Below are 25,372 nucleotides of genomic sequence, written 5' to 3' on the forward strand. Positions count from 1 at the left end.
ACCACCTTTCAGTACAAATTAATCTTCTTAAATAATGGTAGCAGTTACTCATTCCAGAAATAAATATAAAATCAGAATCAAATAAACAGAAAAATATTCAAGCTACTGACATATACACAAAGCTGTTTATCTTCAAGATAAACAAAAAAAGCAGACATATGTAAACTTTTCTGTTCACAGTTCTCATTTTTTGAGGACAATGACAGATGGTGGATTTAGCTGTGTCATTTCAAGGGGTTACCATCCTCAGTTATCTGAGCTGAGCAATTCTGCTAGAAGAAATTACCAATCCAGTAGAGGAGCAGAATGGGATGTGTGTTTGTCTCAGTAACCACCATTTAGAATAATATCATTGTAGCCTAAACTAGTAAGGAAACTTCCAATGTGTTTAACTTCACAAGGAGTAAATGATAAGCAAACATACTATAGGTAGGCATACTTACTTTCATTCTGCTGTGAGATTAAGTAAATCACAGTGAGTTACGGAGGCAGCTGTCAATCTAATTAGGAATTTCTGCTTTATAGTACTGAGTACAGCTGCTGCAGTCACTTGAAGACCAAACATGTATGAAAAAAGATTCAGTTGTTTAGGCTACATGGATGTATTGAGACAAACCAAGTTTAAAAAGGGATAAATAACCTTTTCAGAATCCAGCTGATGAAGTCTTGCAACATACAATGGAAGATGATTAGGAAACGCTTCTTTCAATTCATTATACATGTCAGTGGTATCCAGCCTAGAAGAGAGGAGGACATAGCATGAAAGTACAGATCCTGGATATTTTTTTGTACAGCTGCTTCAAGCTTCTGTAGTCACGACAGCAGACATACTTGGTCATCCATTGTATTTTTAGATCTCTTAAAGCTTCAGCAAATTCTTCTTTTACATCTTTTTCTTTTTCTTGTTCTCTTTCTTTCTCTTTGCTGCCATTTTTACTTTTTGATGGTGATGGTATCAGATGATAGTGAACAGTAAGGACATCCTGGAGGTGGGAAAAGAGAGACATACTGAGAGGGATACAGTACACTTTTTTCTGATGCTATATAAAAGCTAAATCATAGCAAGCAACTACCCTGAGCTACGCATACAGAGTAAGGATTCTGAGAGCAAAAGTATTAGTCATTAAGAATTCAGGAACTGCTTTAACTTTTTATTTTAAGCAATGCAAAGATGTAAATATTAAAACAGCACACTGGGTGTAAGACAAGAAAGCCTAAAATTTAGCAAGTTTGACATTTTTGTATTTGTATAATTTTACATAATATTAGTTAGGGAATCAGAAGGGTGGGGTTTTTTTTGTTTGTTTATAAAAAAGCAAATAACTTGGTTAAAAGGCAAAGGAAAAAAAAATCAGTTAGAGATCCTATCCTACAAACCTGGCAATAAACAAATGAATAAAGATGGCTGATTTCTAAAACATAATACCACAGTAGCATAAACATGAATCATGCCATATGATACACTTGTTTATTCCTCCTGAGACAGTATTTCTTCCATGTGCTTACTGAATTAGCTGATGTATCCACAGTCAACTGTTTTCCAGTTTGCTGCTACAGACTTTCCAGTTTCACCTGTATCTGTGCTCAAATTAAGTAGACACAACAGCAAGATTTTTTTTTTTAAACCCTATATACTAGCATAGAAATATCACTATAGTTTGAGTTCATGCTACACTAGTCAACAATTACCATGAGAAAGTCAGCTACTGCAATTTAAAAAGAAAATCCTAACTGATCTCGGACCATGCTCTGAAGTTCATTTCCTAAGATAATTTACATATAAATTTGCAAATAAGCCAGCATTAGATTTCAGTCACTGCTTCTAAAACATTACAATTGCTGGGGGAGGTTGTTTTGTTGGTTTTGGTTTTCATGTTGCAATTTGTAAAAAAGCCTCTGCCCAAACAGTGAGGGCACGCATCCTGTTATTTTATGTATAGGATATTTCACAGAGAGGATCACTTAAGTTAATGGTTAAGACACCATTACTCTGTTGCAACATTGTGCAAAATATTGTGTTGCATGCTCAACTGCTGTGGCAATTTAATTATTCATACCAATTATTCCAAAATACATTTGTGGTAATATGTTTCCCATAAACCAGGTCGGTGTTGCGTAATGACATGAAAACTTCTGCACAAGACGGAGTTATTTCAGGTTACTTAAACAGTGAGTAAAAAGGTGACTGTTAGAAACTGCTATGCGTAACCTTGTAATAACAGACTTCAACACTACACTTCTGAAACTATTCAAGAACATTGATTCAGAACAATTTCATTTGAACTGATAGTTCAAACAGACCAGCAGCTTGCTATGGGTTACTGAAAACAATACTGGCAAGAGAAAGTGACATCAATATTCCCTTAAAAAAATTTTTCCAGTCTACATTAAAGTGTAGCTGTCACAGGAACTATCCTGCACACATGCATTTCAAATATGAAGCACATGACCAGGCAGTACACCTAAATAAGACTTCAGCAAGACCCAGGCCAGAGCATGACAAAACGGGTCATAGAGCCAAGCACATGTAGTGGAGGATACAGAAGTCAGGAACATGGTATGGGGCTGGCTAAGGTAATTAGAATGGTAGACAGCAACAACGTAGTTCATTAAAGCAAACCAAACATTTTAAGATTCCTAAGTTGTTAGTTCAGTACAAAAATCTGAATCAGTAGTTTACAGTGTTTTTTAAAAGACATCCTCTATTGAGACTAGTACTTTCCTAAGAAATAAACCTGCCTTCCTAGAAATATTCTTCTAATATTTCAGGATTTCCTTCTTGAAAGTCCTCTTTGATCTTAAGTGGCAACATATGTTTGGAGTTATGTATCTAAATGGCCTCTGCATTCTCAAGCCTTGTCTATATGAGAAGGCTCTACTACTCTGGTTTAAGTTTCAAACCAAGAGTAACTAGATTAACAAGATCCCACTTCTGTGGATGAACACTTTCATTTAAGAGACTAATTCTATGTAGCTAAACCATCAACAGTAAAACATCATCTCCCCATTCTCTCAGCTAGGTGCTTTTGGTCTCATGAGTTTCTGCAAGCATTACAAGCTACGACCACTGAAAGGAAAACAATGAGCTTCAGACCTAGGCACCCTCCCTTTTTCAAAAGAGCTTACAGAAAGAGAGGCACTCTCTCCTCTACAGACATCAAACTTATTTCATGGGATAAATAAGGTTTAGGTGCTTATCTCACATTTAACTAAACTATCACAAGATGGACGGAAGGCTTCTTTCTCTTCTCTATTCTGTCTGTGAACACTAGCACCACGCAGAAAACTTGGCAACCCCCTAGATACTAGAAGATCCCAGAATGACACTGTCATTGCCACTACAGAAACAGTCATCTTTAGAGATTAAGGTGAAGAAAGGCAACTCTTCACAATTCAGTGCTTTAACCTGTTTTCTTATTCATATTTCACTCTTGTTACACAGCAACAGAATTGCTAGAGTAGCATACTAGATTTTATTCGATATATGCCTATAAAAAGATATACAGCTATAGACAGAGAAAGGCAGCGAGCGAGCATGTTATCCGTTGAAAAAATGACTTTAAGGAAACTTTCAAATTAATGAGAAAGTCGCCCTTTGTTTATCCTCTAAAAAAATAAAGCAGTAATAAAAACTTTGGAAGTGCATAGGACACGCACTTTGGTCAGCGTACTCTGTGCACAGTTTGATAAGCCTCAGTGAGTTTACTAGAACTACAAATTGCATACATAAACAAGCACAATGCCCTCAAAACAGTCACCTCCTTTTAAAAGCTTAATTAGCAGTTAACTTAATTTTGTTTACAGACTTAAATTTAGATTTCTGTCCAATGATTCAACTTCTGGTACTTTATGTGGAAAAGACATATGAACTACTGTTATTTGTACTTTAAAGCGTTCACAGCATAACTAACCACAGGAAAAAGCTCCTTGAAGGAACACATCGCAAGTCTCATTTTCCATTTAATAAATTGAATGCACACCTGCATACACACAGAGTTGAATGTGCATATGGAATTTGTATCTACTTTCAGATGCATACAATTTGTGCAGTGTTGCTTATTTTTACAGCAATACTCTTATTTAATTGAAAATGAATGAAGTTTCTTGAAGTCACCAGCCAGGCTTACACAAAATTAAATCAGACATGTACTTCATCCTATATTTGAAGGCCTCCTGATTAAACAGGGATAGTGTCTTAATGCTCAAAGTAATCCTTTTACATTTGACTTCACAATGGTATTTAGTAGTCTTCCACCGATACTTATCAGTATCTGCATAATGCATTTCTTGCTTCAAATTGGAGGACAGGATGGCAGAGTAGGGAGAAAGATGTAGAAATTTTCTATCCCTTGTTACATGTTGCTGTTCAAAAGCTGCATTATGTAAAACAACAAAACATTTATTCTAACAGACCAGAAAAAGTCAATAATCTGTTTTCATTCTAACTATGTTGAGGACAAAACTTGGAGGCAAGGGGAAAAAAATAATCAGATTGTACCTGCATTACAAAAGTTAGGTTGTGAAAGAAGAAAGGTACATAGAACCAATTTGTTTTTCACAATTGTTTAGCACGTGCCTCCCCATTAGAGACCAAGGGCACTTCAAAGGGTACATCAGCTTCCCAAGCCATGACAGCAGGGCACTCTCTACTTCAGTGGGGATCAGTTCAAAGGAAAAACATCACTGAATTCTCGACTTCATACATATCACAGGTTCAGTAATCAGAGAGAAAGGATTTATTTTTTTCTTCCTGAAGACAGGAAGACATTAAGTAAAACCCATGCCCAAGGCTGTTTTGGGTTTTGTCTGGGTTTTTTTTAAGATAAAATTAAGTTCCCTAGAGTAGCTCTTTGAGCAGGCATGTAATTCTGCTGTATGCGTCTAGTAAAACAAAGACACCTACTTATTCTGTGGAAAGAACCCATTGACATTTTTGTCCAGTTATAAAAGAATTAACTATCTTCTTTGGAAAATTAGGCTGTTATTTTCTGGCATAACCTTAAACTGCTTTCATGCAAAATAGAGAAGCTGTCGAAGTATGGGCTGGATGAGCAGTCAGGTGTATTGAAACCTGCTGAATGGCCAGGCCAAGAGAGTGGTGATCGGTGGCACACAGTTGGAGGCCAGTAACTAGTGGTGTACCCCAGAGGTCAATACTGGATCGAATCCTGTTCAACATCCTCATGAATGACCTGGGTGATGGGGCAGAGTGCACCCTCAGCAAGTTTGCAGATGACACCAAACTGGGAGGAGTGGCTGATACAGCAGAGGGTCATGCTGCCATCCAGAAGGACCTTAACAGACTGCAGAAACAGGCTGTCAGGAACCTCATGAGGTTCAGGAAGGAGAACTGCAAAGTCTTGCACCTGGAGAAGAACAACCCCAGGCACAGCAGCTTGGCAGGAAAGGACCTGGGGGTCCTGGTGGACACCAGCTTGAACATAAGCCAGCAATGTGCCCTTGCGGCAAAGAGGGCCAGTGGTATCCTGGACTGCATTAGACACACTACCAGCAGGTCGAGAGAGATGATTCTTCTCTGATCTGCACTGGTGAGGCCACACCTGGAGTACTGTGTCCAGTTCTGGGCTTCTCAGTACAAGACAAACATGGACATACTGGAGAGAGTTCAGTGAAGGTCCACAAAGATGATGGACTGGAACATCTCTCCTATGAGGAAAGGCTGAGAAAGCTGGGACTGTTCAGTCCGGAGAAGAGAAGGCATTTGGGGGGTGGAAGGGTGGGGGGCATTTGGGGGTTGATCTCATCAATCTGTGTAAATACCTGTAGGGAGGGTGTAAAGAAAAATCCAGACTCTTTTCAGTGGTGCCCAGTGACAGGACGAGAGGCAATGGCCAAACACAGAAACACAGGAGGTTCCCTCTGGACATCAGGAAACACTTTTTCACGGTGGGGGTGACTGAACACTGGGTACAGGTTGCCCAGAGAGGTTGTGTAGTCTCCACCCTTGGAGATATTCAAAAGCCGTCTGGGCATAGTCCTGGGAAACTAGCTCTAGGAGACCCTGCTCCAGCAGAGGGGTTGGACCAGATGACCTCCAGAGGTCCCTTCCAGCCTCAGCCATTGTGACAATAAAAGTACTTTCAAACAACCAGAAATGCCCACCCTGGATTTCTGGTAGTGTTATGCACATAGGTGTAAGCTAATAAGTTCCCTCCCTCCTCCAACAACAACAAAAAGCTGTCCAGAGACTAGTCACCAGTATCAGAACAAAAAACCACACACAAAAAAGTGGGACTTGTAAATTAACACTCCTAATCCTACAAGAGGGCCTAGACTTGTCTGTGAAAAATATGAAGAATCTACACATACCTTTTTGACTGACTGCATCACAAAATAAATATATGAACATGTTTTCCATGCTGGAAAATATCTTAACTGCACGTTAAACTTACGACAGGGCAGGGTAAATATTCAAAACTTGTAAACTAGGAAGCCCTCAGAGTTGCATTCTTAGAAAAATATATTAATTAATGGAGGTCTTATGGATCAATGCTCTGAAAGACTGTTTTATTTGCTGCTAGTACACTAATGCCTCTGATGAACAGTAGGTGGAAGTATCAAGAAGAACAGTTTTTATTTTGGCTTAGGTGGATATACTGCTCAGATCTGAACACAAATCTCCGTTCTAAAACCAAAATAAAAAAACAGAACAAGCAACCTCTTGGATCTGTTTAATAGATTGTTATGCAAATTAAATTACGATTAGAGTTAACTCCCTTGTTAGAGATTCACTTAGTGAAGATTTTATACCCTATTCATCAGGAAGCCGCACATTCACGTGGGATTTTAAATCATCTTTCTAAAAGCGATCTGCATAATTTTCAGATGCAGTATGAAAATAAAATTGCAGCAACGCGCATTAAAATCCTTCCTGTAAAGCCTAATCACATTCCCACATAGTTATTACACCAAGACCAGACTAAGTTAGCAGGCTCGGTTACCAGCTCACTGTTAACAAAATAACAGATTACAGCAATAAAATGTGCTATTCATGATTCTCATGCCTTATTTCTAACAAGAATCCTGACTAATTTGCATGTCACTCCAGAACACAGTACCTTGAAAACAAAAGAATGTAAATAGCCTTACAACTTAAGAACAAAACAAGAAAAAAAAGCCAGTAGCTTTATAAAGGTAGCCTATTAAAATAGTTTTGTTTGTTTTTTTTTTATAAAGACTGTTTCAGTCTCTGACTGATGGCAGAATATTGTATTAACTAATGTAAAAATATGAGAAAGCACAATATTAAACACTGCTATGTTAAAGGTCACTCACTCCCTATGCGAAATATCTTATACATGCTCCAAAATTCTTTCTGTAAGTTCTACTACCTGCTACACCACTGTATAAGCTTTAGCCTATAATGAGTTATATTAAATTTGAGTAGAATCATGAATTGAGAGACTTTTCAATCAAGTCTGTCCCTCCTAAGAAAAAACTTCTTGCTGCAATACGTTTTTTAAAACTGTAATGAAGCCAGCTCTCAATTCAGTAGGTTTGGTATAAAGCTAGATATTCAATTCTACATCAAAGTGTTAGGTTCGTATTCAGTTCTCAATGTGCAGACAGAATAGAATAGGCAGAAACACTTGCCACAGAAAATCTTGACCACAGACACTGAAGATTCCCAAGTATTTCATAAAAACAAAAATTACAGACCACTAATCACCACATGCATTTTTACAGCACTTATTGCAGAAGTATCCAGATGCTCACGTGCCTCTCAGTTTTGTATTACAGTAGTGTTTTGTCAATTCTACCAGTAGACATACTTAAGATGCTGAAGTAAATAACTCCGGACTAAGAAGGTAGATGAGGGAGACAAATTAAAAACCAATACTGGTAGACAAATTCTTTAAGTCATATGCAAAAAGACTTAAGTATATCTTTTTCAAAAACTAACATTCAGTACCTTTTTAAATTTTCCTTGTCGCTTTGCTGCAGACTGCCCCTGGGAGTTAGAATAACATACTGTAAGAAAACATGCACACACCACACAGGATGGAGACACCTTCTCTGTACAATTATGGTTATACTTTCAACCTACAGATTTTTAAACTTCTAGAGAGTCACATCTATGATCAAACATGCTCTTAAAGCATGCTCTTTCAGGTTTTAAAAATTAATAAAACAATGCATTATTGTGTATACAGTCCATTATTCCTGTAAGACAAGCAAGTGTTGTTAACCACTTAGCTTAAATTAATAAATTACAGAAATTCAACCTCAAAAGTGTAGATTTTAGATTTTGACTGTTTAGTGGCATTGTTCTATTTCATAATAAATATACAGAAATTAGATAACATTTTCCCTCACATTGAATCTACTTGCTGACCTAGAGACAACTTTGCTACCTAGTCCTCCTTTTTTGTCTCCTGGTACATACCAACGTTCACTAAAGGCAGCAGAAAGTATCTGATGCTATTTGATACCATGCTTTTTCCAGTGAAATATGACCATAACAGTAATGCCTTAGACTATGACATAAGACACGCCTCAGCTAGAATTTTTCTCTGTGTAAGCTCTTAAGTATTCTTCATCACATGAAATTTGACAGGCAATACCTACCTACCTCCTACTTCCCATCCCAGAAATCACTGTATATAACCACTTAGTCTGGTTTTAAAGATAAGACAAGAATTAAAACCAATAGTTCAAAGAAGTGCAGAATGCAAGTTAGGAAAACTATACTACACTACTGTAAAGGATTTACCATGGATTTCATAAAAGTATACTTGCAACCTTGCAGGAATCACAAAGAAATATAAAGCTAAGTATTTTAGAGTTCTTAGTGACTGGGTTTTTCCTCATTGATAAATCCTCCCAACAGTCATTATCTAACCTACAGTTACATGCAATCTGTCCCCAAAGTACTACCTACAACCAAATCAGACTGAATGAACTAAACTTTTCTATTCAACAAGATCTAAAGGTATGTGCCCACCTACTCGCAGAAACTTACATTCTATGAAAACATAATCTAGTTTTATACATGTTGTTCAGCCACATCCAGTGATATACGGACATAGATGAACTACCTCTAAATACTAACAATCACCAGGACTGATTCAAATTTATTCTCACCTTTGCCATCTATTTAAAAATAGCTAAGTGAATCTTCTAAATACCTTAGCACCAGATACACACAAGAGTGATCTGGTTACTATAATCACTGTTTCACTACAGATTCATACAAGTTAGAAACCAGCTTTTACAGGATGCTGCACTGTAAGCAAAAAAACCCCTACAGCTTTTTTGTAGCATCACATACAGAGACCTTACATCATTCTGTGGGAGCACACAGTCGTATTAGTGGTTGACAACATCAGTGTGCAGCACGTAAGAATATCTGCTTATGCATTTGAGTCAGCAAATTCCTATTACTTTGTAACAGTAAAATGTAGGTGTTAAGAAAGCACATATTTTTGCTGAAAATTGTATACATGCAAGGAAGAGTATAGCTGTTTATTACAGAACCCACATGCACAAAACAATATAAATGCACATATTTTTTCATTCAAAAATTATACTAAGCTAGGCAATTACACAAAATCACTTTTAAAGGCTCCACACCAACAAAAAAGCAGTTGCTTCTAGAAATACAAGGGTTCAGAGCGAAAAAAACTTGAATTAAAAATTTAGAAAATGTGATTAAATTTGAAATTATAAGATGAAAATAAAAATAGAACTACTTAGAAGTTACTCTGACTTTATAATGAAACAACTGCTTCTAAAACGTGTTATGTTACTAAACCTAGTGCTCTTTAAAATACTAAAATCATGAAATACAGCACTTCCTGGCATGCCATTTACTCGCTTCAAAAGTTTCAGGAAAAGAAGCCGTCATCCATTTCAAATACTCACAGCTTTCTTTCCAAGTTCTGTTTTAGACAATGTAAGAGCTCCTGCAAGATAACATCCTGGTCCTGCTCCTTTAGGTATTCTATTCAAAGAAAGAAAGTTCAGTGTTAAAACAAGGTTCATTAATGTTCCATGGGGACTACAATACAGAACCCAAACAGCGAAAGAGCAACACAAGAGGAATTACCAAGCCTAAACAGGTAGACACTATCAAAGTATCATTTTAGTTAGGTGCAGAGGCAGCTGGTTAGATGTAGATGAGAAAAACAGGACTTCAATAACTTACTTGTCATCAGGCAGAGATGTAACAAAGAATGGCTGACTGTGTTTTGGTGGTAATGTCAAACTGTTGGATTTCTTCTTCCCTAAGAGAGCAAGGCTATGGTTTTCATAAATATCTAAGCTCAAGGTACTAGACAACCTGTGAGAAACAATAAATGGAAGGTCTTTGATGCGATCCAGCTCACTGTTCTGTTCGTGACGAATTTGTAACCGAATAGTGTAATCTCCTTTTTCCAGTTTCACAGAATACTGAAAGAAAGAAGTTCTCATAAATGTCAAGATTAAATACTTCGGCATTCACAAAGAAACCCAGAAATAACACTGTCATGTCCTTCTTGACCCATATAGCTCTAGCCATTTACAATATGCTATATTGCTTAGTTTTGGAATCTCCTGAAAACAGAGTGCTTGCAACACTTGATAGCAGCCAAAACACATTTTGGATTGACCAAAAACAGAAAAAGTTTTCAGACCACAATATAGGCTGACATCATTTGTTCTTATTATAGCACTGTATTAACTGCTCAAATAATAATCAGAATTCTTGCTAAAATTTCAGTTCAAAACCTCTAGCCGATTTGCCTTGATACACTTTCAGTTTACTATGTAACTCTGGGTGCTCTGTGGTTTAATCACAGGATTATCTTCTATGGTCTCCAAGATTGTACCAGCTTTCACACTGAAGGACCCAGTATTCCTGTGAGATTTACGGCTGCGGTTTAAAGAGCTGACAGACTCTTTGCCCTTTGAGCTTTTTATACATTCAGTTAGGAATATGCAGATAATATCTCCATTTATTAAACCCCTTACCCCCACAAACAAAAACCACCCCCAAAAAAACCCAAAACAAAAAAACCAGACTCTCAAATTCTTAGTTTTGAAAACATTCTTTCATTTCTATCAACCTAAAAGGGCATCATGTGGATGTTTTGAACAGCAGCATGCTAAGTTTCATTTCTGGTGCTGCTATAGTACAAAAGGCAGCCCTAAGTACAAAGGGACAATAATTCAGAACTACCCTGCTCCCAGAATCTCCCTCTTCTGGGTTAGGGAGTCATGCTTCCTGTTGGTATTTCTTCCTGGATTAAATAATTTTGAATTGCTTTAGAATTGTTCTATGATGCACAACACCAGAGATTTACAGCACGGTGGTCCACCACTTGTAAGTAACAGACTACTTTGGTGATTTTTAGATTTTATAGCACCTTAAAAATGCAGGTTAAGGAATAGAAGTTTAAATAATGCAATTTCTGAAATTCATTTCTAAGATTCAAAAGACATGCTTTAAAGTTGATCTTCTGTACACTTCCAGAATGATCAATCTATCAAAATAAACATTATATTGATGAAGTTCAACTGTGATTTTGGATTAGTAAAAAATAGTTTAAAACCCCAAAACTATGGAAAATGTTTCCCTTATGCTTTTTTTCTTCTTTTTTTTTTATTCACCCCCCCCCCCCCCAATCCAGACACACAGTCTGTTCCAGCAGAAAGAGATTCCCACAGAGGGTACAGTATCTAGAAATCTTGTGCAAAAAAAACTCCTTCTGAAAGACGGCAACAGGAAGTAAACTGAGTTGTAGCATTTAAAAGGCTGTTTGAAGACATGAACAGCACAGAAGACAACCTTCATGGATACAGAAGCCTCTGATCTATCAGCAGACAAGTCAGACTACAGAAAAAATAATGGATCCTTTCCATCTTAAATAGAAAAGTTCAAGGTATCACCTTTGTAAAAAACCCAAATATAAAGACAAGAACTTGAATTCACTTCTTGAGAAGCACCAGTCAAAATCACAAGAAATCACAGGTTAACAGCTTTTTGTAGAAATAAAACACACCGTAACTCTTTCTCCTTCGTTGGAAGAGAAAAAAAAAAAAATCATAGTGTTCTATTTCATGGAAACAAACTTGTCATTACTTTTTTTCATACAAATGTATCACTGCTGAACCTGTCTTCTTGTGAAGATATAAAACCATTATACCTATGCATCAGGAAACGTTAGGAGCTAACAGCAGGCCTGGGAGGTGAAAAAGAATGTAAATTTTCACACTGTGCAGAAAACAGAAGGCAAAATAAATACATCACTCTGTACCTGGTGCGGATAGGCATCTCCTGAACCCATTTGTCTTTTGTTCTGGTCAAAAATAATCCAAAGTTGACTATCAAATTCAGATTCGTACAACAATTCACAAAGAAGTGGACAGCTTGGAGTTACTTCCCCACTCTTAGGCTATTAAAAGAAAGGTCAAAACATTTAATCCAGTATTGAATAAAACAAGTACAGTCCTTACACACATATTCAAAAGGATACCTGAAGTAAAGCCCATTTCAAGCAACAGTAGCTCCTAAAGAGAACCAAATCAGAATTTTGACTGTAGAGAGTCTAGAATGTGAATCTAGACCTCATTTCTGACAGAAAGCTAGTTACTGGTTTTAGAAAACATGCTGTATTTATTAACAACTTTTAAAAAACCAACCACCCATAACCCTTACCTGATGGAAGTTATAGGTCAAAATCATTTCATACAGTTGACGATTATTTGGTAAAATATCTCTGGAGCCCAAAGGTTTTATTTTTGCACTCACTGGTCTGCAGTTAAACAACAAAAAACAACAGAAGGTGCTCTTAAGAAACACATATCCTCTATCAAAATTTGTCTTGCTTAAGCAGAAGCATATTCTGAAGTACAACTGAATTCAGCACATGCAACAACATCTCTGAAAATATTATAACTATCCAGGCAGCATAAATTCCTCAGTTAAAATGAATGTCAGTTTGAAAACAAGGTTTAGTGACATTACAGACACTTCCAAAGGAAGACGACAACAGAACTTAGCAAGCATGTCTAAATGATCAAAATTAAAGGCCATTAAAAAAATAAAAGGGGGGCGGGGGGGAACCCAACAGATTTCAGGATTAGGAAGAAAAATCAGGTTACTGTACATCTCTAGTATCCATGCTGTAATCAGCACTTTTATTCATAGATTGAAAGATTAATGGCACAGTAATTAGAGAACAGAATAAATAGTTGATAACTGTTTGTTATAGAAGGTAATATCAGAAAAGAATCTGTAAGAGGCCTTACAGAAATCAGAGTAGTAACACAGAAGAATGTTAACATACACTGCCTATGTAGTGTATGTTAACTCAGATACAGTTAGGACAAGCTATTGTTCAGAGCAGCACAAACACTTTAGACCTTAAGCATCAAAGAATATAGGCTAAATAATAATTATATAGGAAAATCAGAGCTTCAGAAATAAAGAATAGAGAATGATGGTGGCCTGGCATCATTTAAGTTTACATTTCATTCATTCATTTTGACAACCTTTACATGATCCAAGTTTTTCTATAAGATTGTCAGCTCTTTCATTGCCAAGAGTACAGACTAGTCACCCAGTAAAATATCTGTGCTGGGTCAGACCACAGGATCATTTAATCCAGGTTTCGTAGTCTGGCAGACACCAGAGAGACTGCTGACAGAAGACTTAAGAACTGAGTAACACCACACATGATATGTCTCCCTAATACTCACCCTGCCTCCAAGCATTTGAAACTCAAGAGACTGAATGAGAAGCCACTCAGCACTTTTTTTTCTTCTGTGTTATGACTCATTATTTCATTCAAGGGACACTATTTATGCCTTAATTTAAATACATATATATTTCTCATTAGTTTACTTAACTGCAGTTCATTTGCTGTCAGATGAGTGTCTCAAATATTACAAGGAGATAAGAGCATCTCCATTTTACAAACCAAGAATGAGGCACAGATATATTAGGGGATTGTTTTATTTCCTCACTTAAGGCATATCAAATTGGTTATTTCTGAACCTAACATTAGGTGGCATGTTCATTAAACAATAAACTCCTAGCAACCTCAATTCCAGTTACAAGTATCCAAAAGCCCCAGACAGAGTCCAAGGTCAACAGTGAGAGGCCCAAATAATGGAAAACTTTGGATTACTGACCACTGTGAAATTGTCTGGCCCAGGTCTTAAAAATACTGCTTAAACTGTATGGCATTTCTTTTTCCTCCTGCACTGACCAACTTTAGTAACTACTGCAATGGTTAGGAATTTTCCAACAAAGCTTTTCCTCCAAATCAGCATGTGTCAGACTGACAACAAGATAAACACAACTTTACACGCAAAATTCTACAGCAGGTCCTACAAAAACGTTTCCAATCAAGCAAGAGAGAGAAGACAGTCTTCCCAGGTCAAAACTGGGCAGTATGTGAAGCAGCTGCTTAAAAAACCCCAAACAACAAACAGTAGCACCAAATAACTCAAATAACTCTACAAATTGTTTCTTTAGATATTCAAGTGCCTTTTACCTCTAAGTGTCTCCTTCGGAAGCAATGGAATATTTTTGTAATTTTTTTTTTTTTTAAATTAGCTTAAAGAAAATTATTTGTATGGAAAAAAGTCAACATAATTCTCAAATTTTGTCAAAGTTAAAAGGAACCAAAAAAGAGAATGCTGAGAAATTTTATTAATCGATGCTTCCAAACCTACTTAAAATTTGACAAGAATATTGTTGTTATCCTAAATTTCACTGTTAACTTGCTACTGTTTTAACTACATATGAATAGTTTTCTCATTTTCCCAACACAGTTCCCCAGAAACTCTACCTGAGTGTTTGAACCCAGCTTTTCAGATTTATGCATGGAGCAATATCTTCATACTTCAACAGGGACTGAACATCAAATCGTACGATGCCTTCTGAAGCATGCTAAAGAAAGATTATATAACAATTAGGCTTCTGTGCACTTATAACGCCAGAGGTGGACCATCTGATACATCCCTCAAAAATACAACACAGGCTGTATTTATCTATACTATAAGAAGTAATACTGCGCAAGTTTGAACGTGTCACAAGCTTATCTTTATTTTGGAACAGCAGATATACTGGCACTTGCAAAGCTTTAGCAATTGGAGCTAAAGTCTAATTTCTATTCCCCCCACCCCCCTTAATTTAAGTACTTGGTACAGAACTGTACAAGTCACACTTTGGGCAGGGCTGGGTTTTGTTTGTGCATTTGTGACGATTTCCTCTAAATACATAATTCAATAAATACAAGTATTATTTATCTAGAATCTTACTATTTTATGGTGCTGCTTCTTAGGATTATTATTACAGAATAGTTTAACTTTGCGAAAAAACCAATACTACATACATAGGCTAGCAATGGGCAAAATAATTTGAAAACTTTTCTCCTAGCAGCATCCCATGACAAAGCCACCAGTATATCAGCACTATCAAAATTTATTTTACGAAAGTTACAGGTGCTCAAGAAGGAAGGGCAGAACTGTTTGTATTTTTATTTTTAACTCTACATTATTCAGTCAATGTAATCCTGCTGTCGTGGGGGAAGCTGCTGTGCACACCACCACCACCAGCTCTTTCTTTTTCTGCTTTACTGGTTCAAGATCTGGTACCTTAGCACAACACACCTGCTCTTTTTTGCCCAGTTTATTCAGCAATTAGGGCCTGAATACATCCAAATTCACCCATGGGACAGCTATAATTTGCTCTGGCCCTTAGCTGAAAAAAAAAAAAAAAGCAAGGAGCCAAGATAAATTAGCATGGTGCTGCTTCATGTAGGTATTGCTATCTCAGCTCTCAAAAAGAGCCCTCTCCTGAGGGAGGCAAAGTCAAGCCAAGCCAGGCTGCACAGCCCAGCAAAGAACACAGGAGCAAGACAAAGTACTGTCAACATTATCATGCTAATGTTCTTAGGAACTTTTTCAATCCTTTAGTATCACAGGGCCTTAGGAATCACTACACTGCCCATCGACTGTGCCTTCAACTGCCCTAAACGATGAATCTCAAGCCAATCAGCACATCTCAATAAAACACTGAACAGAAAATAAATTTTAATGATACTTTATTCTGAAAATGGTATTCAGAGTACTGTCTATTAGCAATGGTAGTCTAGATATTCAAGTTCAAGAACTGTAGTCCCAGCAAATTTTATTCATACAAACACTTGCTAGTGTAAGTATAGTTACAATTTCAGTCTTTTAGTATGTCCTTTCTATTGGTGTTGGGTTTGGGTTTTTTGTTTGTTGGGTTTTTCTTCCTGTCTATTTTTCCCCCCCTACTGATTTATAATGAAAAGACATAAAAAAAACCCCAAAACATAAATAACAGTAATGGGCATTTCTGTGGGACTGAACTCCTGTTTACCTATTTTTAAGAGAAAACATGAACATCTCATGTATAAAGGTACTTTTAGTCTTTCTAAATACAGGCAAGAATGAAGAAAAGCTTTTTTTATTCTGAGATACCACAGGACTTCAGAATAATTCTAAATAAACACTCTGGAAAACTTACCATGTTTAGCTGAGGAGTAGCACAAAGTACACCATGGAAAGAAATTGTGTAATTAATGCTAACATCACTAAGGCTTGCCCACCACCGAGCAACACAAAATTCAATGGTTTTTCCAGCCTGAGTAACAAAAGCACAAAGTTAGACTCAAGCTCCCATCCTCCCTTTCTATTCAACCCAGCCTCCCTCATCCCAAGCCAAAAAAAAAATGGAGTATAGCTCAAAAAAAGACCTGTTATGTCCAGTTTACTGCAGTTGTATAGGTTTGTACAGTACCGAATAAGACATTATACTTGGTCCAGAAAACACAAGAAAGCTCCACAACAGGATGACTGATGACCACATCAAAACTAAGAGTGCCGGGGTATACCCTCCAGAGAAAGGTACAGCTTTTAAATATTACATCTTCCTTTCCTATCCTTCAAATAAGGCAGACAGGTTCGTTCATAGACGAGTTTAATATGTGTGCCCTAGAAAATGTGTATCAGAAAAAGAGATCCCATCCTCTGCCTTTTAAGATGACATGAAGCTTGGGAGGTTTGGGAATTTTTTTGTTGTTGTTTTGTTGGCATTTTTTTGTTGTTGTTGTTGTTGTTAACTAACATGCTAAAATTCACAATGTGTCAGTGGGACAAACTTAGCTTAGGGTCCCCCACCTGGCCTTTTCACAGAGTGTAAGGGACTGAATAGCACAGAAATCATAACCACTCTTAGGCTTTAGAGCTATATAAATAAATTGAGCAAGGCAGGGGACCAACTTGAGAACTGGACTCTTTATCATCCACACCCCTGACCTGTTAGCTCACTCAGTGGTTCTGTTTTGGACTCCTGAGCTAGCATTATTCAAGCTAAGCCTGCTGTATCTAAGCAGTATGAATGTAAGCCAGTCAGTTATCACCTGACTTCAACATCAAGATGTCCCAGATTACCACATTAAGCACTAAGGGCAAAATATGCTGAATTACATCTATCGAACAAATCATAGCCCCTGTTTTAAAGGGAAACAAACTGGTTTATATAAACAAGTACCAACAAATTGAAGAGATTAATATGTATTATAAGGGCATTACCAAATAATTAAGAATCACTAGCAAGCTATTAGACATCTTTTCAAAACTGACAACCAGATGCATTCACTACTGTAACAAACCTATGATTTCTTGGGTTTGGGGTTTTTCTTAGGGAAAAAAAAGTCCAGAATGAGTTATGTTATACTGCACTGATACTGCACTTTCTCTCTCTTCCCCCATGCCACCCTAAGGTAACTTACTAAGACAGGAAATGCTTCAGTCACTGATCCTTTTTCTGGTAAGGATGAAAATTTGTAGAACTCATGACTTCTATAGGCTTTTTGTTTCACCAGCTGAACAGCATGAAGCACAAACTTGGCAGTCACATCAGCTGAACACGAACATACTGTCACTTCTAGATTAAAGAAAAAAATTTAGTTTCAAAAGACAAGAATTTTAGAAGGAAAGCAGCGATTCAGCAAAAAACCACTAGTTTCACAAGTAATTTAAGAAATTATGCAGTACCCCAAGTGGCTCCATATGTGAATAATGCTTATATATCAGTTATTTACAAAGACCTTTCAGATTAAGGAAAGCTAGCTAAATTCAGAGATCAGTTAAGAGAAACATGACTCACCTAAATGGTGAAAATTAATCAGATACTACAGATGTATAATCTGTACAGGACAGACTGCTGCTGAACTCCAAATTAAGAGTCTTATCACTAAGTTCAGTCTAAATGAAAGATCCTTGAAAGGATTATTATTTAGTAATCTCACACAGGAAGACGAGGAGAAAAACCTTTTTTTCCTCCTTGCAGAATTATGAGCTACTTGCCTATTATGAAAATCACGTTTTCTTCAGTTAAGACATCTTTCAACACTACATCCATACACCTTGAAAACTAGGCAAACCTCAGACAGTAATACTTCTCCATAAGCATGGGGTAATCCTCCCATTATGGGCAATCACTTCAGATTGTATTTGCTGGTTTCTAGAAGACTGAGAATCAGGATTGTACTATACCAGAAACCATGAGATAACTCAAAACCACCCCTCTAAGAGCTTAAAATCCAATAAACATTTTACGTATTCCTGGGTCAAATCCTTCAGTTCTTGTTCAGGCAGAACTCGAAATGATTTCAAAACAACTTTGTCAAGTCTGACAGATGCGATTTTTTTTATTTAATTAATGTGGTCATTTTCCTTACCAGCCCATGTAGCTCCCTGTGGAACATCAATGAAGTGCCTTCGGATTTGACCAGGTTTAAAATGAACATCTGTGTATGTCACATCATAGCTTGATGATTCATCTACTCTGTATGTCAAAAAGAAAACACAAACAGTAATCAAACAAGCTGTGAAGCCTCCTTTTTCTTTAAAGTATTTTTAAATGCAAAAATATCTCAAATAAAAAGCATACAACGAGGCTATTTAGTCCTTAGCACCAGTTATTTTAATCCATACTAGTACAGAAACTGACAGCACAATGTATGTAAAAGATTTAAAACATCAGATCCACCACATTATGTAGACACCCTCCCCGCCTCCCTGAAGTTACTGTGCTTAAATACAAGTATCAAAGAATCCTAGTTTTCAGTGAATCTGCTTTTCCTGGCTGAGTGACTTTCCACTAAAGTGAGCTAAGGTATGTAAGAAGTAATATTCCTATGAATGAGTTAGAGAAAAGTTACTTTTTCTTCCTCAGGGCAGATTGTCCACTGAATAGGTTTAATAAGACACTCGCCTTCCTTATCAACATCACTGAATTCATATGTTTAAACCAATGAAGGCCACAATACTAACCCTCTAAATTTGCTGCATTAAAGTCATGATGGAAGCTTATCCCAACGTTCACCTGCCAAATAATGTCCCCGTCTTTATGTACTCTAGTCCACCAGTTAGAAATGAAAAAAAAAAAAAAAAACCCACCACCAAACTGCAGTTGACTGACATCTACGAGTATATTGATTGATTCTTTGGTCAACAATCCAGAAGTCATCTGTATTCTGATGGACCAGGAAGCTGCTGCCACTGTGGCTAAGCCCACCAGAACACACTTGCCTTCTGGCTGCCAGGACCAAAACTACAAAAAAGCCACTGCTGTGTAAGTCTGCTCCGAGAATCTCTTCAGATCTCTGCTCCCTTATCAATGTTAGTAGTAAGTTCAAGAACTCCCAGAGAAAGAAGGTGGTTAACTAAATGACAAGTAAAGTGGCTACAGAAAACAAAACTAAACTTAAAAAAAGCAGATAAAAACTGGGTTTACTGACCTTGTTGGTATAACAACAGTTATTGGAACTCTGAACAGAGGGCCTGCATTAGGCATTGCTATATCATATCCACACACCTAAGAAAGTAAAATACAGCCACTTAAAATCTTTAGTCAAAATGAAATTGTAGAAGACAACATTAAACTTAAACTAGTTGCAGAGTATTTTGAATCTTTGTAGTTATCACTGTGGAAAAAAAAAAAATCTTCATTTGACAAGTGTCACCCTAGAAATAGTAAAACAGCAACATTCACCAAGAAAAAAAAAAATACTAGTTTTCACACTTAGCTAATTTCAGTCTTTCCCCAGAAGTTTTCAAGATTTCAACCCACGTTTGATAGTCCCTTTATCAAAAGCTCAACCTAGTTTCAGAATTTGTTCCAAACAGCCTTATTATTTCATTTCAGCTATTGTGGTGGTTGTATTAAAAATATTTTAATCCTTATTTTCCAGGACTATGTTTGAGAAAATACAGTTTGATTTACCACACTTTTCATGGCCAAGCTTTAAATACTATCTCTGAAAATTTGTTCCATCATCACTTTGCTAAAATGTTCTCAGTGGTACCATAGAAGACTTGTAACTCTAAGCATCTTAAGGAAGTCACTTCTACAAAGCAAGCTGGTATCATCTTCATTATCATCAACTACAATGCAATGGAAACATTTCAATGTTAATATAAGGTTTGGGATGAGGACGGAGAGGGCTGAAAAATATTTTTTGTTGGTGGGTTTCTTTTGCAGGAAAGGGGATGGTTGGGAGAGAAAATGAGAAATTTAATGGCTTTTGTATTAAAATTTGTCCAAATTTGAACGTAGCTACTCAAAGTCAGCAAAATGCTTCTGCTGTCACAGCCATTACCACGCATTTTTCTCCTTCACCTTCCAAAATGGGATAGGGTAGAGGTGAGGAAACAAGAAAATAGGTTGCATCACTATACCCAAGCAACTCCTCAAGGTAAAGCAAAATCTTGGGTCCATATAAGACTGCACAGCAACACCACAAAAGCTAGGCCAGTCCTTAAGCCACCACAGAAAGAGAAAAATATTTAAGACCTCATAAAAACACAAATCTCTATCCTCAATAATAATACAGGACTGAGCCAGATAGTCAAAGGTGAAAGTATATCCAGAGGAAAAAACCCTAATGAATGGTTATTTATTTGGTTTATATTTCCTATATGCTTTTATTTCTTAAACACAGCTACTCAAAGTCCCATTGGCATGTGCTATACAACACTGTATAGCATAACTACTTCTGAGCCCTGGATTCCACCTGTATAGTGAAATGGAGTGTGGCAGTATGTTCTGGTCTGTACAGCACACAGCTTTTATTGCCTTAAAAATTACTTCTGTAAAAAGTTGACAAAGACCAAATGCAAAGGAAAGGGCACACAATCTTCCTTAGAACACCAATACTTCAATACCTCTGTATAATGCAGTCCTTCTCTCAGGCCACGTGGATCCACACGAATATTTATGTGTCGACACTGGTTCATAAGCTCTAAATGACTAGGACACTGGACCCATGGTGCAGTTGAAGTTAAAGCTAAATGAAGCTGGAGAGATATTCTTTCAGTATTTTCTGTCAAGAAACAAATTTAAAAAAACAGTTCAATAACAGAAATGTGTGCTCATATTCTACTATAACACAGTATTTGCCATTAAAATGTACATACACATCAATAAAATGTAATAGGAACCAATCCTTAGGGCCCCTGGATGTCAGATTCTCCACGAAGGACAGTGTTCCATATTATTTCTTTTAACTTGAGAAAAACAGAATAGCAGCAGTGTACAGTAAAATAAAGGTTGTACCCAATTTCCCCCCCTGAAACAGTCAAACCTGACAAAGTCAAAGGTAGGCTAGTAAGCAATGCTTCAATTACCCACAACATAGTCTGGAAGCAGGTATATACTTTCTTATATAGATACAAAGTCTTGCCTAATGCAGAGAAATACAATAAAAAGCAATTGCACTGATTCTGAAGGTTATGCCAATTACCAAATTACATTATACAGCAAGCTAAGCAAGAGGTAAAGTCTATTAAAAAATTACTATGCTAATCTAGTCTGCCTTTGCAACGAGTCAATTTAGCCGATTTCGCAAATTAGCTTCCATGTCAAAAAAGCTATGGGTTAAAGCACAGCTTCCAGAAAAGCATCCAACCCTAGCTGAAATGTTTTAGTGATTAAAAACCAGCTTTCTCTTGCTCTAAAGATTAATGACACTTTGAATAAAAATTTCCACTTTTCCTGGTCCTAATTAACCTTAGCTTAATTTTCAGACATTTCATTACAACTTTGTTAAGTAGAGAAAAGAGCACTCTTATCAATGCAATTCCCTTGTAGGTACATGAGAAGCAATAAGAGTTCAAAGAGAACTTCAACAGAGAGACTGAGCAGATCAGCCTCCCTTAACCTCTTACTACAGTTTCTCAAACTCGGTCTTGAAAACGCCAGACATAGCACAGCAATAACAATTGACAGGTACTAGGGAAACAACATCATGCTACAAGCCAGTCATCCGTTACAAATGTCTAACTATGTTTTCAGATTGTTTGCTTCCTGCAGAAGAGTCTATTGTATGATTATTTTATTTTTCCATGTCATACAGTAAATTTAAAAAGCACCGATTGCAATGTAACCTGTCAAACCACCAAGTTACTCTGAGTCAGTGACCTATCCTGATTCATACCCTTTCTTGCACTAAATAAACTCAACCCTTTGTCACATGCCAACCTTCTTGGGGATCACTGGTTTTAGGAAAGGAATTAATCAGTAACAAGCTCTCACATGGACCATTTTTTAATACAATCTAATTCAGTCTCTCAGTAAGTTTCAGTTTGTATTTAATCAAGTAAAGCAGGGCAAAACAGTTTATGGAGAAAAGACATCAAACCTTACTTTGTTTTGGGCAAGTTATTTTTACCCTGTTAGTAACTAAAACCTGTATCAGTTCCTGTATTGTCTTTAGATATATTTATGTTTATCCATTATTAGATACTGAATATAAGTCTAGTTTGTTAAACTAAGGTTTTTCTCAGGTTGTGGAAACTTCGATAAAGTCCAAATGTAGAATTTATAGTCTTTAAATAACTGAGAAACTAATTTCTGGGTAAGTTCTTTCATCTTTAGGACAGTAATCATTTTTGTCAAGAGTTATCTACAACAGAACCCCTGAAGTTCTACAATTTCATGAAACATTAGGGATATTTGATTATTTTTCCATATTTTTCCCTAGCCCCACAACTTCGTTTTACGTTTCTTCAGAACAGAGATCCCTTTTTTCAGTGAGAGGAAGCATGAAGCAACAGACTCCCCAAAAACATATAAGTGCTGCAGTCAAAAGTCTGAGGTTAGAATGGAAATGGTTTTTAGCTGCATGCCTTCATTTACTATGAAATTTAGAGTTGCACTTACTCCTTTCAAGGTACAGATTCCTATCACTCCTCATTAATCACAGCTTTTTTATTTAAAGATTACACTTTATTTCTGCCCCCCCCCCCCCCCCCCCCCAAACCCTCTTTCCTACCTGTATTCTCAGGAAAGACAGGTTCTATGCCAACCCCATGATCAGAAGGTGCAGCTATCTGGGCAGGATCTCTGAGGTAGATTCCACGGTTGCTGCCAACAGTAACTGTAAAGCCTATGTTACTTGTTAATGATGAATTCTGAATGAGGTAGTCATAGGCTTTATCAACCTGTTCAAAAGAACACATTCTAAATTACCAAATGTCAACTTAATAGTAATTTAGGCATATTATCTTCAGTATGAAGTGTCCAGCAAGCACAGCAACAAACAGTGAAGCAACTGACATGCTACCTGAGACACCCTGACTGCACCTTACACGATACTCAGTACAGAAAATGAGGCAACATTTTCAGTCTGCAACAGCCACACAGAGCACAGAGTCAAGAACATTAAACAAAAACAAACCAAAAAAACTGACAAATGTCCTCTGCTACAAATCCATCAAAAGATGCATACCAGAAGTTCTCACAGATGACTTCAAACACAAAAAGGACTTCAAAGGCCCAGACCTACTATGCTAATTTAGGTGCCTTTCTCATATGTGGAGCAACACTAGTTAAGCATTTAAACCTTTTATACAATACCAGAAGTTGAGCAGTTGAAAAGAGACAAGCAGTATGGGATGCCCATGTAAGTTTTATATATTGATACATAAAGAGAATCAGGTCATGAAATCCAGCCGTGGATTTAAGTAAATGAGCTGTCACAGTAAACTCTGATGACAAGTTCACCTTTTCATTTTAAAAAGACACCCTTCTATTTTGTTTTCTATTCTACTGACTCCAAAAATCTTATGTTCTCTTCTACTTCACGGTGAGCTACCTTCACCAGCAGAGATTAGGGCACTCTCCTTTGAGACAAGTGGACATACAACAGCCTCGGTCTCCCAGATCAGAGTTTTAACCACATGTTTTAACACATGCTTTAATCACAGACTACTGAGTCATAAGATATGACTGGTGCATTTCATTTTTCTGGGGCGATGTTTTTTATTTGATATGGCTACCAACATTTTTTCCTTCTGTATTAAACTCAGTGTTACAGATGTGCTTAGCAGACATTACCTACTGGGTTCTAGCATCTCCAGAACATGAGTTTAGGGTTAAGCATTTAATATGTAGCATCTTTAAGCATGAGAGCAAAATCTCAGTACCTCTATTTGGCTAGGAGGGGAGTGACCACAGGCAAAAAACAGCAGCAGCTCTTTAAGAACCTAAGCTTATGCTTAGGGAGACTATGCCTTCATCCTACAAAGGATCACATCACAGATTTCCAAGCTACTTAGAAGTGCACAGGATACAATGAACACTCAAGACTTTTCAGTGCAGGCCCAGAACCAAGTCATCGCACAACTGCAGCTGTGTTGCTTTGTAAACCAGCATGGGTATCTCCGTATTTTCACTGCCCAGAACTTACAGTTCCAGCTTTTGACTGCACAGAGCAAGTTCAGCTCTCTCTGACAATAGCATAAGAACATTTTTTAACGTTAGCACAGAATTTAGGCATCCAAATCCACATGTGGGTGATAAAAATCCACATCCCACTTTTATGTCCACATACCTTTTTGACCAGTCTAAGAACGTGTCTAGTTAGCACATTTATTCTACACTATCTGCATGCTGAAACTGAAAGAACCATCTCAATCCTCCTCCCCTCCCACTACATTCCCTTCCTCTCCCTCAATCAGATCTGAGAATCAAGTAGCATGGGAGTAAACTGAGTGAGCTCATCTAGAAAGCTGTTCGGGTTTTTTTGTGGGTTAGTTTTGCACTGGCAGTTATTTATATTATTTGGGGTTTTTTGCTAGCGAGTACCTGAATAATTCCATGTCCTTGTGCAAATACTTCTATGTTTTCAGCCTTCACTGCAGTATTTTCCAAAGCTCTTCTGACAGAATGAACAGTGTAATGAATATCATTAGCCTTGAGACCTGAAATTAAAAATAAGGCTATTATTGGATACAACAAAAAATTTGAAAGTTACAGCATTTTTTTAACAGGAAAAAGTATCTAATCTCTTTTAGACTATGCATCTGTATTGAAGCTTGTAGC

At 37.0% G+C, this 25,372-nt stretch overlaps 1 protein-coding gene across 4 annotated transcripts in view; it reads right to left on the reverse strand.

The window, feature by feature from the left end:
• Window positions 1-25,372, reverse strand: part of TPP2 (tripeptidyl peptidase 2) — a 58,803-nt gene that overhangs the window by 15,143 nt on the left and 18,288 nt on the right. For 2 of the 4 annotated variants that reach the window (XM_052785672.1, XM_052785671.1), the window contains exons 12-26: window positions 25,136-25,251; window positions 23,322-23,490; window positions 21,214-21,371; window positions 19,788-19,864; window positions 18,726-18,832; window positions 17,775-17,929; window positions 16,508-16,624; window positions 14,802-14,902; window positions 12,662-12,758; window positions 12,261-12,398; window positions 10,169-10,413; window positions 9,886-9,964; window positions 7,934-7,972; window positions 832-983; window positions 641-737 (exon numbers count right to left, since the gene is read on the reverse strand). In XM_052785672.1, the coding sequence (XP_052641632.1) occupies window positions 641-737; window positions 832-983; window positions 7,934-7,972; window positions 9,886-9,964; window positions 10,169-10,413; window positions 12,261-12,398; window positions 12,662-12,758; window positions 14,802-14,902; window positions 16,508-16,624; window positions 17,775-17,929; window positions 18,726-18,832; window positions 19,788-19,864; window positions 21,214-21,371; window positions 23,322-23,490; window positions 25,136-25,251 (1,847 nt within the window). The remainder of the gene's footprint in view (window positions 1-640; window positions 738-831; window positions 984-7,933; window positions 7,973-9,885; window positions 9,965-10,168; window positions 10,414-12,260; window positions 12,399-12,661; window positions 12,759-14,801; window positions 14,903-16,507; window positions 16,625-17,774; window positions 17,930-18,725; window positions 18,833-19,787; window positions 19,865-21,213; window positions 21,372-23,321; window positions 23,491-25,135; window positions 25,252-25,372) is intronic. The other 2 variants (XM_052785674.1, XM_052785673.1) reach the window with 1 other exon arrangement.

Source organism: Harpia harpyja, chromosome 4 (genome assembly GCF_026419915.1).
Source record: "Harpia harpyja isolate bHarHar1 chromosome 4, bHarHar1 primary haplotype, whole genome shotgun sequence".
In the NCBI taxonomy this organism is placed as follows: Eukaryota; Metazoa; Chordata; class Aves; order Accipitriformes; family Accipitridae; genus Harpia; species Harpia harpyja.